Below are 14,369 nucleotides of genomic sequence, written 5' to 3' on the forward strand. Positions count from 1 at the left end.
CCTGTTACCAAATAAGTCTCAATTTTATTTGATCGCGCTGCACATATAATCGGGATTCTTTCTTTTCTCTTACCTATTAAAACTAATTTTGTTTTTTCCTTCTCAATATTTTAACTTCATTGTTTAAAATGCTTCCTTTGAGATCTCTTAACCTTCTAACATATCTTCACATCTCGAAGTCCACTGTTGACTATAACCACTGCTACACTCAAATAGCTTGCTGTCTACTACTGATTGCACTGGATGCCTTACTCACAGAAGTAAGAGGCTCATGCTGACTGTACCATCTGTTCAAGCCCCACCACTGGCTGTGCAGAGTGGAATGTTCTTGCTTTATATGGTTGCATAGTTTTTGATCCAATACAGTCTGTAGCTGCTTCTGTATGACCACATGCCACCACTGAATAAATCCGGGTCCCTCTGCTATACTCTCTGTTATAACCACACAACTTATTGCCCAGCATAGACTGTATTTTTTTCTTTTGTCATGTGCTCAAATCCAAGAGTTTAGATTTAGACAGACTGGTCAGAGATAAGGCAAGGTTAAGAATGCTTTCATGCTTTTCAAAACACTGTTTACTATGTATTAAGCTTAAATCGTATGATAATTAGCATTCAGAAACATACCAGCCTCGAGCCTTGATACTTTATTGTAAAGTGAGCCTTTTTATCCTTCTGTATTTTTTATTGTGGTGTGAAATGTTTCAAAAACCAGGGATTGTTGAGTCAGTGCTGCACGTTTTGAAAGTAAGTGACCCACTCGTTAGAAGTGATGTTTGCACAGCTGCTGGCTCAAGCTATTGTGGATGATTTGCAGATAAGCTGGAACCAAAAAATGGAGATTCACTTGGCAACATGTGGATTGGTGTGTGGATGAGTTATCAATGTCAAAGGCTTTCCTTCTGTCAAAACTGGGTGATTAGCTTCCAGGCAGTTTAACAGTGTGGGGCTGTGAACAAGATTGAGAGAAGCCATCAGATTTCCACACTCAGGAGGTGTCTCTATTCTCTTTAATAAAACTGCTTTGAGCATGAATAAACCCCAGTTTTACTTTTCCTTCAGCAGTTGCTCTAAGTGACTTTTAAATAATAAGTCAGAGGACTTCATAAGTCTGAGCCAGTCACTCTGCTTCTTGCAAACAAGTGAAAGGATCTGGAGAAGGAAGATCAGAAGCAGAAGGAAGATCAGCATAAGAATAACCTCAGCAAAAACCTGTGAATAGAAACCACTGAACTATCTTCCCAGTCTTTCCCTCTGCTAGTAAAACTGATGTCTTTTTCCCTGTCTGTGTGTAAAAGGGAATGTTTTTATGAGAGTTAGAGTTTTAATTAATAGACTTACATGTCGATGGTTCATAATGTTAACATCTAGCTAGAGTTTTTTTTGTAATCAGTAGCAATTCTTATTAAGTACAGAAATCTGGCCCGTGCTTTCTGATGACTTGGGTCTAAAAGATAGGTAAATTAGGAATTCTGCATAATTTTAAAAATCTTTAACTTTGTGACAACTCTGGGAATAGCAAAGCTTGATTTCCAACTGGCAATGAGGCATAACATTACTTAAAGACTGGTCCATGAACTTTATTGCCTAATGTTAGTCAAACTACTCCAGACATTTCTCTGCACATCTTTCTTAACTCTGTCCACATTGTCCTCTTTATACTGTGACATCATTGCAATGTTGCTCAAGGTTCCTGAAACCCTATACAAATATACACTAATAAGCTAACCAAAATGACAACCCAGGACATGGTGGGACTTCTCCTTCCTCACTGCAAGACAAGCAGAATGATCAAACACTCCCCTCTCTCCCTCAATGCACGTGGGTATGTTGGCAGTGCCCATACTGATAACTACGACACATTGCCACTTCTGTTTTTCCCATACGACCCTGCATCTGATGTGGATATGTAATGTCTGCTATAGTCCAAGTACAACCCCCAACTCTGGAAATGCAGAATGCCTCCATTTCTACATAAAAATTGCTACAATTTTCAACTTGGCCATATCCTTTAGCAGCCAATGCTGGATTAGTCAGTCCTGTTTTGTAACAGTACATCACCTGAACGTTGGGTTTGACTTTTTGCACAATTGATAAATATACACAAATCCAAATTCTTCAAGTAAACAGATTTACTGAACAGAACAAAATTTTACTGTGGCTGCAGTTTAAAAAAAATCAATGTTTGACCACAGAAATGCCCATACTTTGAAACCTCTGTGTTATATGACATGTCAATGATGACCCATAGTTAAGGGGAAGAAAGATGCATTGGAAAATCTCCAGTGCCATCTAGTGTGAGTGTGCTGGCAGGACAATGTCTAGCAGAGCCCAGTCCCACTAGTGCGTCATTGATTTTACACTGTTATTTCAAAGAGAAGGGATTAAGGAGAGGAGATGTAAAATAAGTTCTGAAACAGGAAAGTTCTGTTTCATTCAACAGTTGCCAAAAACAAATTGGAATATTTATGAAATGACAGAGCCTTGAACAGTCACAGAGCCTTCCTTTTGACTGCATTGTTTGTGTCTGATACGTCTGTGGCAGAGATCAATAATCATCAGAATTAGATTACAGTTATAAGATGGAAAAGCAACTTCTTACAAAACAAATCAAATTTATTTAGTTAGTGAACCTTGCCGATTAAAACTATTTCTAAATAATGGTAAATAGGTATGAAACAAAACTTGGAATTTCCTTTGCTTATAGTGTTTAACCTGGAGGCAAGGAAGGAATGACCACATTTCCAGTCAGACAATAGTAAAATCCTTCCATAAATCTTCTGGCTGTTTTCATTGACACGTGCTGGCAATTTATCTGCGCTTGCCTAACATTGGAGAGTTGCCACTAGCCTATTTGACTTCCTTCCATTGGCTTAGAGACCTTTATCAATGCTTCTGCCACATGTACAAGATGTAATTACATCAGAAAAGTAATCTGTGTAAAGTAATCTGGTTACAGTTAGAGGAAGCCACTGTGACTGATGTGGTACTTGTACATTTCATGCAGACCTTTCATTCAGTTATGATAATTTTAGGATGTAGTGATATGTTTTAACTTGTTGAAGAATACTAAAATAACGCTCTAATATCTCAACATTAACCCTGTGCGTTATGAACATTAGAGGTGAATAGTTGGATGGTTAATCTCATTGCTGGGTTGGCTTTCATAATGTTGTGATCTGTTGAAACAATCACACTGATTTTAGAACTTGAAAGATTTAAGGATATCAGCAGACCTGGTTTGTAACATGTCCAGTAACCTATTTCCACCTCTTTATTGTTGTCATCTCCTGTCATGTCAGCTCATCTGCTGTTAAAACCTTCATCAATATCTTTGTCACCCCGAGACTTGAACTATTCCAGTGCACCGTGGTCAGTCTCCTATATTCTACCCTCCACAAATTGAGGTTGTCTAATACTCTGCTGCTCATTTCTTAGAACATAGCAATGCCCCGTTCACCCATCACTTGTACTAATGGATGTACTTTGTCACCAGGTTAAACAATGCTCATTTTAAATATTTTTTAAGTCACTCAATGGCCTAATCTCTCTCTATGTCTGTAATCTCCTTCAGCTCTCCAATCCTCTAAGGTATGTGCACTCCTTCCTGATTGTAGTCACTGTACCAATGACGGCCACTCCTCCAGATCCTGCAGCCCTCAACTCGGGAATTCCCTGTCAAATCCCTCCTCAATGTCTCGGTTCCAACACTTCTCAAAATCTACCTGTTTGGCCAATATTTTGGTTATCAGCCTTCATATATCCTTATGTGTTTTAGTGTTAAATTGAGTTGGATAATACACTTGTAAAGCATTTTAAATGTTATGCCTTGCTAATGATGCTAAATAAGTGGGAAGAGTGTCCTATAAGTTCCACTTTTAGATAGCGCAAAGACAGAAACACAGTTAACATCATTATCAAGTGACAGGAAGCAGCTGCCTGTCTGAGGATGGCGTTGCTGTGTGTAAAATAAAAAATCTGGAATGACAAAATAATTGTTAAAAAATTTTGTTTTGAAGTTGATCTCTCTTCTTTGCAGCATCCCTGTTCTTCTACCTCCTAGCTGCCTCTGTATTTCTCCCAATCTCTCGGCAGCCTCCCAATATTATCACAATTTTCCTGTCACTCCCAGGCAAAAAGGAGGCTGGACCCTGCACAGACCCTTCCTCACAACTCCAACACTTGCTGTCAGGGCCATTATCCCAGCTTCCAGATCCTCAACTTAAATAGTCAGCACAAAATAAAGGTGGGCAGTCTGTACATGTGCAGTCACTGTGTACAGAATGTGGTGTTCAGGAGGTCAATTGCTATTTTATTGACTATTTTAGCATATAGAGTAAATACTTCGAAATAAATAATTCAGCTCAGAGGGGTCAGTGTACGTGAATCAGAAAATATAAAAATGCAGCGACAATGGAAGTAATTAAAAATCACGTTGAAATTTTGGCCTTCATTGTAAAAGGGAGGTAGCATATAAAAATGGGGAAGTCTTGCTACAACACTATAGAGCATTAGCCAGTACACAGTATTGGCTTTTCTTACTTAAGGAAGGATATATTTGTATTTTAAGGTAGTTCAGAAGTAGGTTTGTGAAGCAGATTGTTAGAATGAAGGAATTATGTGGAAGTTTATCTATACCACTGGAGTTTAAAAGAGTGGGAAGTGACCTTATTGAAACAGGCACGTTTCTAAGAGCACTTTAAAGAGCAAGTACTGAGAGGATGTTTCCTTTTGTGGGTGAATCTACAACTCTGGGACGCAGTTTTAAGTGAAGGGGTCTCTCATTTATGTTAGACGCAAGGAGAAATATCTTCCCCAAGTGAATCATTACTCCTTGGAATTCTCTGACACAGAGGGCAGTGGATGTTGGTTTAGTGAATATGTTCAAGGGTGAGTTAAATTATTAATGTACAAAGGAGTTGCGGTTATGGAGGATAGGCAGATAAGAGACATTAAGGCTACAAGTTTAATCACTCATGATCTAATTGAATATGGAATACAGATACAATGGGTTGAAAGATTTCCCCACACTTATTTCTTATGAGTTTATAAATATCATTTGTTGACTGCATGAGCTTTGACAAAAAGTGATCACCAGGGGTCCTCAGCGTGGCACTCAACGTAAGTGAACTGTAAAGGAAAATCTGAATCATGGAAACAATGCCAATCAGAAATAAGAGGCATCAGTTTAACAGTCCACTGGTGGTCTGTGGCTGCAGCCGTGTTCAGACAGATGAGGAACGAGCTCAAACCCTGCCTCAGAGAATACTAGATCCCCTGGAAAAGGCCATGGGTTATTCTTAATTGGCTGGCAGACTCTTGCAGATGTCAACTCTGCTGCTTCCTTTAGCTCCATACCAAAGGTCCATAAATGAGATGACAAGCTAGAGGGGCTGTGAATTGTTGTGCCCACCTTGCTCCTTATTCAGCCTCATATGAGCCTGGAAATCCTGTGTTCTGTTTCAAACAATAGGTTAATGTATTGGCAAGGCTTCGAGGAGAATGAGTCCAGATGTTGTGCAGCACATTTATAGTTATTTTTATGTGGACAAAGCCAGACCAAAATGAGATATATTGCAACGTTTTAAACTAATTAAAGGTGCAGATAACTTGAGTAAGCAAGTTATTAAATTATCTGAAGACTATAGGATCTAATGCAAGATTCATAGACCATGATCAAGATTAAGTATTGGGAAATTATTCCCTAACACAGAATAGTGAACAAATGGAACAGACTCCTATCAATGTAATTAGTGCTTCAAATTACTGAGTTCTGAGTTACTGAGAACTGAGTTCCAAAGAAGAGTCATATTGGACTCGAAACATGAATTCCGTTTGTCTCTCCATGAGTGCTGCCATACCTACTGAGTTTCTCCAAAGGCTTTGTTTTTATTTTAGCCGAATGTTGCTTTAATAAGACGAGAGCTCACTTGACCACCATCTTATTACAATGCAGTTTGTCTATTCACCACGTTGTTTTGGAAGAAGTAGTGTACAGATTTTATTATTTTTATTATTTTATTATGTTTGCAGGTATAAATATGTAAGCTTGACATTTGATTTGATTTGTTACTGTCACATGTACTGAGATACAGTGAAAAGTGTCTTACGTGCTTTACAGGCAGATTGACATACAACAATGTTGGAACTTTTCTGGTGCTAAAATAGCAGTGCATTATAGTATGAAATCTTTCTGATTGGATTTGAATGTGCGATTGCATGTCTGTGTGAAAAATGAGCAAAGTAATACATTTGTCCATTAACATTTGATCAGCAAAAAGGGTTTCTTCACAAGTGGGAAAAATTATGTAGTGGTAACTTTAAATGAACAGTGTACTCTAATAAACTTTTCTTACTTGAAGGCTAATGTGGAAGCTGTAATTTTGGTTTTGATGATGTCATATTGTGTCCTTTCAGGAGCTGTCAAAGTATGAGCAGTCTGTTCAGCAGCAACACTTCAGGCCTTCAAGACTCCACCTCATCTTTGCCTCGTAAACAGAACTCAGTCGATAAGCAACCTCTTCGTGCTCTCTATGACCTCCTCATTTCCCCAATGGAAGGGGTAAGTGAATAAAGAACAAAGCTAGACGCATCCCTTAATTTGTGTTATGAACATGCACAAAACAATATGGTGTGATAAAAAGATGTCAAGAAATGACCACTGGGGTCACATTTCAGTGATAAGTCCTGACATCCATTTTCTTGTTTTATTTTTATGTTGGGCTATAAATATCGGTGTTGATAAAATGAATGAAACTGTTCTGGGAAGTGGAAAATACATGTTAGAGAATATACCTCTTTTGAACCATTCAGGAGGTTGCTGATTATAATGAGCAAAGCACTTTTTCTGAAAGCAACACCATTAATAAATTGTAACAAAAGAAAACTTTTGAGGAACTTTGTGAAAAATTTGGTTATGTGCAGGACAATGAATAGGAAACAGTTATGTACTGTAAAGTTGTCCGTTGAAGGATCATGTGTTATATTGAAAATTGTTAATGTGGAATAGCAGGAAATGAAGATGAGATGAGGGGATAATGTGATATGAAATGGAAAGAAAAACAAAGCAGGATATGTAGAAGATGTATGATGAAGCTCATGGAAACTTTTGGCAAGTGCATTGGAAATATGTAGGCTGGATTGCAACTTGGAGGATCCTTAGAAATATGGCTAGTATCATCAAGAGAACTCTTGCTTTGTATCAGACAGTGCTACATAATGACAACTACTTTTGTAGGTGCTTTTGAAACAAATGCTGAGCTTTAATTTCTGTATGCTCAAATGTAAACAAGAGTCATCCATGTGGCTTAACAAAAAAAGTACTTAGTTCTTCTTTATTTCTGTTTGTGTACCCATGTTTGTGAACATTACAGAGTCAGAGGATGTAGAGGATGAGCACAACTATTTATAAAATGTACATCATGAAACAAGAAGATTAATAGTGAATATGGCATCAAACACTTAGTGGGTTCTGTATAAATAAACATTGAAAACCAGCTGGATATATAGAATAGAGACAAAATAAACTGCAGATGCTGAAATCCAAGATAGACAATAGGATTAGATTAGATTACTTACAGTGTGGAAACAGGCCCTTCGGCCGAAGCGTATACCACCCAGACCCATACTCCTACGTTTACCCCTTCACCTAACACTACGGGCAATTTAGCATGGCCAATTCACCTAACCTGCACGTTTTTGGATTGTGGGAGGAAACCGGAGCACCTGGAGGAAACCCACACAGACACAGGGAGAATGTGCAAACTCCACACAGAGAGTCGCCTGAGGCGGGAGTTGAACCCGGGTCTCTGGCGCTGTGAGGCAGCAGTGCTAACCACTGACCATAACCACCTTTACGCCAACTTGTGCCTCCCCATGGCAAGTGGGCTTGATGATGGAAATGATTTGGAGATGAAATGACACATGAGTATCCAGGAGTTAAAATTTTGAAGATTATTATTAACTCAGTAGTTAATACACTTGTGCAAAATTGCTTTGTATGATGGTTCAACATCGTTAACAAAGTTGTTCAGTGCTAACCACTGTGCCACCGTGCCGCCCACAGGAGGGCTGGAAGAACACAGCAAGCCAGGGAGCATGAGGAGGTGGAGAAGTCATCGTTTCAGGTGTAACCCTTCTTCAGGACTGAAGAAGGGTTGCACCCGAAACGTTGACTTCTCCACCTCCTCATGCTGCCTGGACATACAGAATATGTAAAAATAGTTCCATGTATTCTGCTATTGTTAGTGTATATTGTTTGTGTCCTATATATGTGTCCTATTCCACAGTAAAGCTCTGGAGTTTATCCATAATACTGGAGAACAGTGGAATGTACAGTGAATGTATACTTAGATTTTGTAAAGTATGTCTACTGTGGAACAACCGCTTATGTCGGAGGTACGCATAGGAGAATAAAATAGATCGATAATGTGGTTCACTGGAGCTGTTAGAATGGTGTTCTCAATGCAAGGAAGGAACCCTGATTCCTGTTAGAGAATGCAGTAGACAGAGCTCCCCCATGACAAGTTTACCACTGACTTCTGTCCCAAAGTGTTATAGTTTAATGTAGAAATCCAGGAGTTAAAATTTTGAGGATTACTATTAACTCAGTAGTTAATACACTTGTGCAAAGTTGCTTTGTATGATGGTTCAACATCGTTAACAAAGTTGTTCAGCAACTTAGCTAGAGTGAGCTTTTGTATTAGCGGTAATATTCCTTCCTCATAAATAGAAGGTGAAGAGTTCAAGTCCTACTCTCGCCATTATCAGCGAGTGAGCTTTTGTTCTGAATTGGCATCCGGCAGGATACTCATGTGTCATGAATTTGGGTGCAATTTCATCTCCAAATCATATACATCATCAAGCCTACTTGCCATGGGGAGGCACAAGTTGGCGTAAAGGTGGTTATGGTCAGAGGAATAGCGGTTATTTTATTGCCTCTAAGTGAAGAGTGTAAAGATCTGAAAGTAACAAATGAATTCTGCAGTGAGTCACTGGTTAAAAATAAATGTGATTCCTGTATTTTTATTTTTATTACGGACTCATGGTTCAAAATGATTCATAACAGCCAGGTAGTTCAATTGTTCAATTCAAATTCAATTCAAATGTCTTGAGCAAAGAAGGTTAAATTCTTATATAATTGCAAGTTAAACCTGCAGATGGTGCTAAACGTCCACATTTCTTTTCATCAGTGAAATTGCAAGTAACAGGTAGCATTCTATCCTCCTTGATTTGATATGAGCAATGAAGAGTAAGGTGGGAAAATATGGTAAGAATGGAAGAGTTGGATTCTTTTTTAGATTAGATTCCCTACAGTGTGGAAACAGGCCCTTTGGCCTAACTAGTCCACACCGACCCTCCAAAGAGTAACCCACACAGACCCATTCCCCCTAACTAATGCATTTAACTCTATGGGCAATTTAGCATGGCCAATTCACCTGACCTGCACATCTTTGGACTGTGGGAGGAAACCGGAGCACCCAGAGGAAACCCACGCAGACATGAGGAGAATGTGCAAACTCCACACAGACAGTCTGTCTGAGGCTGGAATCGAACCCAGGTCCCTGGCGCTGTGAGGCAGCAGTGCTAACCACTGAGCCACTGTGCCTCTTGAAGGTGACAAAGTCTTTTTCCCAATTTTCCCCTCAACCCTTAAATGTTGACTTAAGAATCTCACCATTGAACAGTGACTACTTTATTTCCACACATTTACATCACAATAAACCCCCAAACTATCTTATTTATGTGCCACTTCTAATTCTCCTCTCCGCCACCAAGAAGCTAGGCAATGGAAATTTCTGGTATGTAAATTACTTTGGATACCTGAGGCTGCAGCTCACCAAATGCCTCTCCTGTCCATAATCCAACTAGCTCTGCACAACAATGTCCATGCCTATGCCATTGCCACAATCCTCCTTGACCTTTCATCCCATTCATTTGGCACCAGCAAACCACCAATCCTAACACATGATCATGCCTGTTCTCAGACTGCTTCCTACTCCCCTTCAAGCTTTCAGCACTTTGCTTTGGAGTTCAGCAATACCGTTGACTTGCAAGCTTCTGCCAAGCACTCAAAAAGAAGCATGCATCTACTCAAGTTACATCATTCAGCTCTTAGCTTACTTTATTAGCATTTACTCACTTCATATTTGCTTGGTGCCTGTCAGCCTCTGTGTATATCATGTTGCTTTCTTAGTGCACGGGGATTTCCATGCTCAGTTAAAGACTGCTCGCCTCTTTGGCTTGCATTACAGTTTAGTAGAGAGGGAGAGGCAGGCAGCTTATCATAGTGGGCAGTGCGGAACAGTCAAGCAGATCGCCATGTTGCTTTGTGGCACCACAGCACGTGCTGGGAGTTTACGTGTTGACCATATTTACTACAATTTCCTAGCTGTTAGCAGTTCGAATGGAGAGTCAGCAAATGCAAAATGTTATTTCTCTCCAAGGATTCTGCCTGATCTGTGTGGCTTTCCAGCAATTTCTGTTTTTGTTTCAGATTTTCAGCATCACAGTTCTTTGTTTAATTTTATTAGATGAGCATTTCTGTGTATCTACATCACCCATAGGGGGCAGCATAATAACATTGTACTGGTTGGCCTTTCTCTGATTTCAAAAGCACTATTTATCTCAGTGTTTTTTGTATTCTGTGAAGTTAGTTTGGGTAAATTTGTAAGTGTAGCTGCAGGACCTTTTGTGCTGCACTGAACTAATCTATGAATGTATTTTTACTCTGTGTATGAAATGCCCTGGAACTCATCAGAAAATGTGTCGGAGAGTAAACCTGTTCCAGAATATTGGCCCCATTTCATTGCTAGTCTAGAGAAACATGTGCGAATGGCTTCCAATTTATAAATAGTACACTGTCCATCTTGATGCTTGGATGAACTGAAATTTTGACAATATATTTGAACAAGGAACTCAAATTCTGAGGTGAGAAGACCTCAAAGGTTTAATGCTCAGAGCATCCTGTACAAGTTTACCCTTTCACAAAATCTACCTTATAGCGTTCCAGAAATCAAGTTCATAAACCGTTAACAAATTATTTGTAATGAATGAGGCACTTATAATAAGGCTATGCATATAAGTGATTCAGTCAATATTCTAAAAATTTTTAAATTATGAATAATTTTTAGATGAAGGTTCTTTGATGGATGTTTTACATTCAGTTGCATTCTATAGTTGCCACTATTTCAGCTAAATCAGGATTCAATGAAGTAACAGAGTGTAACACCACAGTTTAACCAATATTGCACTGCAGTCTAATGTTATCTTCATACTTAGTGGAAGGGGTGCAGAGATGGTTCACTAGGTTGATTCTGAACTTGACCGGATTGGCTTCTGGGGAGAGATTGAGTATGGGGGGGGGGGAAGGTTCATAAAGCCTCGGCACTATTGGATTTGGGTATGCAGTTAATGTCCGCTTAAGAGCCTTATTCTGCCGTCACTTCCAGAGGAGGGCGATGGGCTCTTCCTTGCTCACATACATTGCCTGATTGAGGAACATGGCCTCAAGAAGGTGGGAAACTCACCAAGAGCTTCCCACTTTTATTTCTTTCAACCTTTTCCATCATTCCCTCTGCACTCCCAGCCATCAACCCCCATCCCAACCTCATTCACATGTGGCCTGGGTCCCTTGGCAATGCTCAGCCTCTGGCAGGTGCATTATCCACAAGGACGTAAAGGGGCTTGCAATGAGTAGGGATTGAGTCAGTAGATAGGGTAAAGCTTGCAGTACTTTGAGCAAGTTAGAGCTTATACTGTGGAATGCAGTGGATCAATGAGAGCACATGTCACGAGTTGAAATTAAAGCTAGCAGGGTGCTGAGGATTGAGACGGGAGTGTGATTGAAATGGAACAGAGGTAGGTGTCCAGTCCACATTTAGATAAGCAGTCATGGCTGTGGTTTGAGTGTGGACTTTAAAGCTAAGGATGAGATAGAAAAGTGAAGTTACAATCTTTTGGGTTCACCTGGAGTGAATGGTGAGGGGAGGGGATTGAATGTTCAAACAAGTCATAAAGGAGCCCCATGGAATAGTTTTGGCTTTGCTGAAATTATGTTGAATAAATACCTTGCTCATTGACAAATGAGTTTCGGACAAACTTTCTAAGAATGCGATATTGATAAGGTAATCAAGGTAGGCACTAAGAGCAAACATATAGCCCCATGCCTATGAGTGATGTTGCTAAGAGTTCATCTATTGCTGAGAAAAACACAGGGCAGGGATGGAATCTTGGTTACACTCAAGATGACATTGTGCGATCTGAAGTACAAACTCAACTGAGGTATCTGGTCATAGTGGGACAAGTTGGAAAAGAATTAAAGTAATGTAATGTTGGGATGGTGTGGTGTGGGCTGGTGGCAACAAAGGGAAGAGACAATTGAATGGACAATCCTGCCACATGTTATGAAAGGGTCAAAAAGGAAAGGCAGATTGACATAGTTGTATGCTGAGTAAAGGCACAATTTGATATTTGTATTGAGAAATATAAATACAATGTTTTGTAAACAGTTTTGGTTTACAGTTTTCCAAGTATTAGAGAGATGCACAGTTGGAACATTATTACCCAAGACATCCTGGTGAAAGTTCATTTTCAGCTGATGTCTGGCATATTCTAAGTGGTCCATCCTGCTATTAACCATGAACATTGTTCAAATCTTTTTCAGTATAACAACTTAAGTTTTGATAGGGAAGGATTAATTTATTTTGCACTCGCATTCTGTCTTCAAGAAAACTCAATACGCAAACAGGTGTAGACCCACAGGATTACTATCTCATTGAAATAAAATTGAAGACTTGGTCATGGTTTACTGAAATAATTAGAATAAATTATTTGATCTTTTTGAAATCTGTTTGGGGGGCAAAGGAAGAGTTTCTAACCAATTTCAGCATTCAAATATTAGGTATCAAGAAAAAGTGGACCACAAAATGACTTTTTTATACCTGCTTTCCTCTCATTTTATTTCTGCACTGCCCACCTCTTCAGTTCTGATTTGTACTTAGAACCAGTGAACAAAGTATAGAAGTAAGGGCCTGACAAGAACTGTAGGAGGGACTAAGTGTATCACTTGCAGATAATGTCAGCTGCACAATCTTACCAATAATTCTCCGATATAAAGGAGGATAGTATAAAGAAGGATAGTAAAAGCTTTTTTAGGTATGTGAAAGGCAAAAAAATGGTTAAGACTAAAATCGGGCTCTTGAAGACAGAAACAGGGGAATATATTCCGGGGAACAAAGAAATGGCAGAAGAATTGAATTGGTACTTCAGATCTGTGTTCACTGGGGAAGACACAAGCAATCTCCCTGAGGTAACAGTGGCTGAAGGACCTGAACTTAAGGGAATTTATATTTGCCAGGAATTGGTGTTGGAGAGACTGTTAGGTCTGAAGGTTGATAAGTCCCCGGTGCCTGATGGTCGACATACCAGGGTACTGAAGGAGGTGGCTCGAGAAATCGTGGATGCGTTGGTGATTATTTTCCAGAGTTCGATAGATTTGGGATCAGTTCCTACGGATTAGAGGGTGGCTAAAGTTGTACCACTTTTTAAGAAAGGTGGGAGAAAGAAAGCAGGAAATTATAGACCAGTTAGTCTGACCTCAGTGGTGGGAAAGATGCTGGAGTCTATTATAAAGGATGAAATTATGACATATCTGATTAGTAGTAACAGGGTAGGTCAGAGTCAGCATGGATCTATGAAGGGGAAATCATGCTTGACTAATCTTCTGGAATTTTTTGAGGATGTAACTCTGAAGATGGACGAGGGAGATCCAGTAGATGTAGTGTACCTGGACTTTCAGAAAGCTTTTGATAAAGTCCCACATAGGAGGTTAGTGAGCAAATTTAGGGCGCATGGTATTGGGGGCAAAGTACTAACTTGAATTGAAAGTTGGTTGGCTGACAGGAAACAAAGGGTAGTGATAAACTACTCCATTTCGGAATGGCAGGCAGTGACCAGTGGGGTACCGCAGGGATCAGTGCTGGGACCGCAGCTTTTTACAATATATATTAATGATATAGAAGATGGTATCAGCAATAACATTAGCAAAGTTGCTGATGATACAAAGCTGGGTGGCAGGGTGAAAAGTGATGAGGATGTTAGGAGATTACAGGGTGACCTGGACAAGTTAAGTGAGTGGGCAGATGCATGGCAGATGCAGTTTAATATGGATAAATGTATGGTTATCCACTTTGGTAGCAAGAACAGGAAGGCAGACTACTACCTCAATGGAATCAATTTAGGTAAAGGGGCAGTACAAAGAGATCTGGGTGTTCTTGTACACCAGACAATGAAGGCAAGCATGCAGGTACAGCAGATAGTGAAGAAGGCTAATAGCATGCTGGCCTACATAACAAGAGGAATTGAGTATA

General features: G+C 39.6%; 1 protein-coding gene across 5 annotated transcripts in view; it reads left to right on the forward strand.

The window, feature by feature from the left end:
• ttc28 (tetratricopeptide repeat domain 28) overlaps positions 1 to 14,369 on the forward strand; it is a 745,244-nt gene that overhangs the window by 641,066 nt on the left and 89,809 nt on the right. For all 5 annotated transcript variants that reach the window (XM_043715612.1, XM_043715614.1, XM_043715613.1 and 2 more), the window contains one exon: positions 6,418 to 6,562. In XM_043715612.1, the coding sequence (XP_043571547.1) occupies positions 6,418 to 6,562 (145 nt within the window). The remainder of the gene's footprint in view (positions 1 to 6,417; positions 6,563 to 14,369) is intronic.

The sequence above is a fragment of the Chiloscyllium plagiosum genome, chromosome 25 (assembly GCF_004010195.1).
Source record: "Chiloscyllium plagiosum isolate BGI_BamShark_2017 chromosome 25, ASM401019v2, whole genome shotgun sequence".
NCBI classification, from domain to species: Eukaryota; Metazoa; Chordata; class Chondrichthyes; order Orectolobiformes; family Hemiscylliidae; genus Chiloscyllium; species Chiloscyllium plagiosum.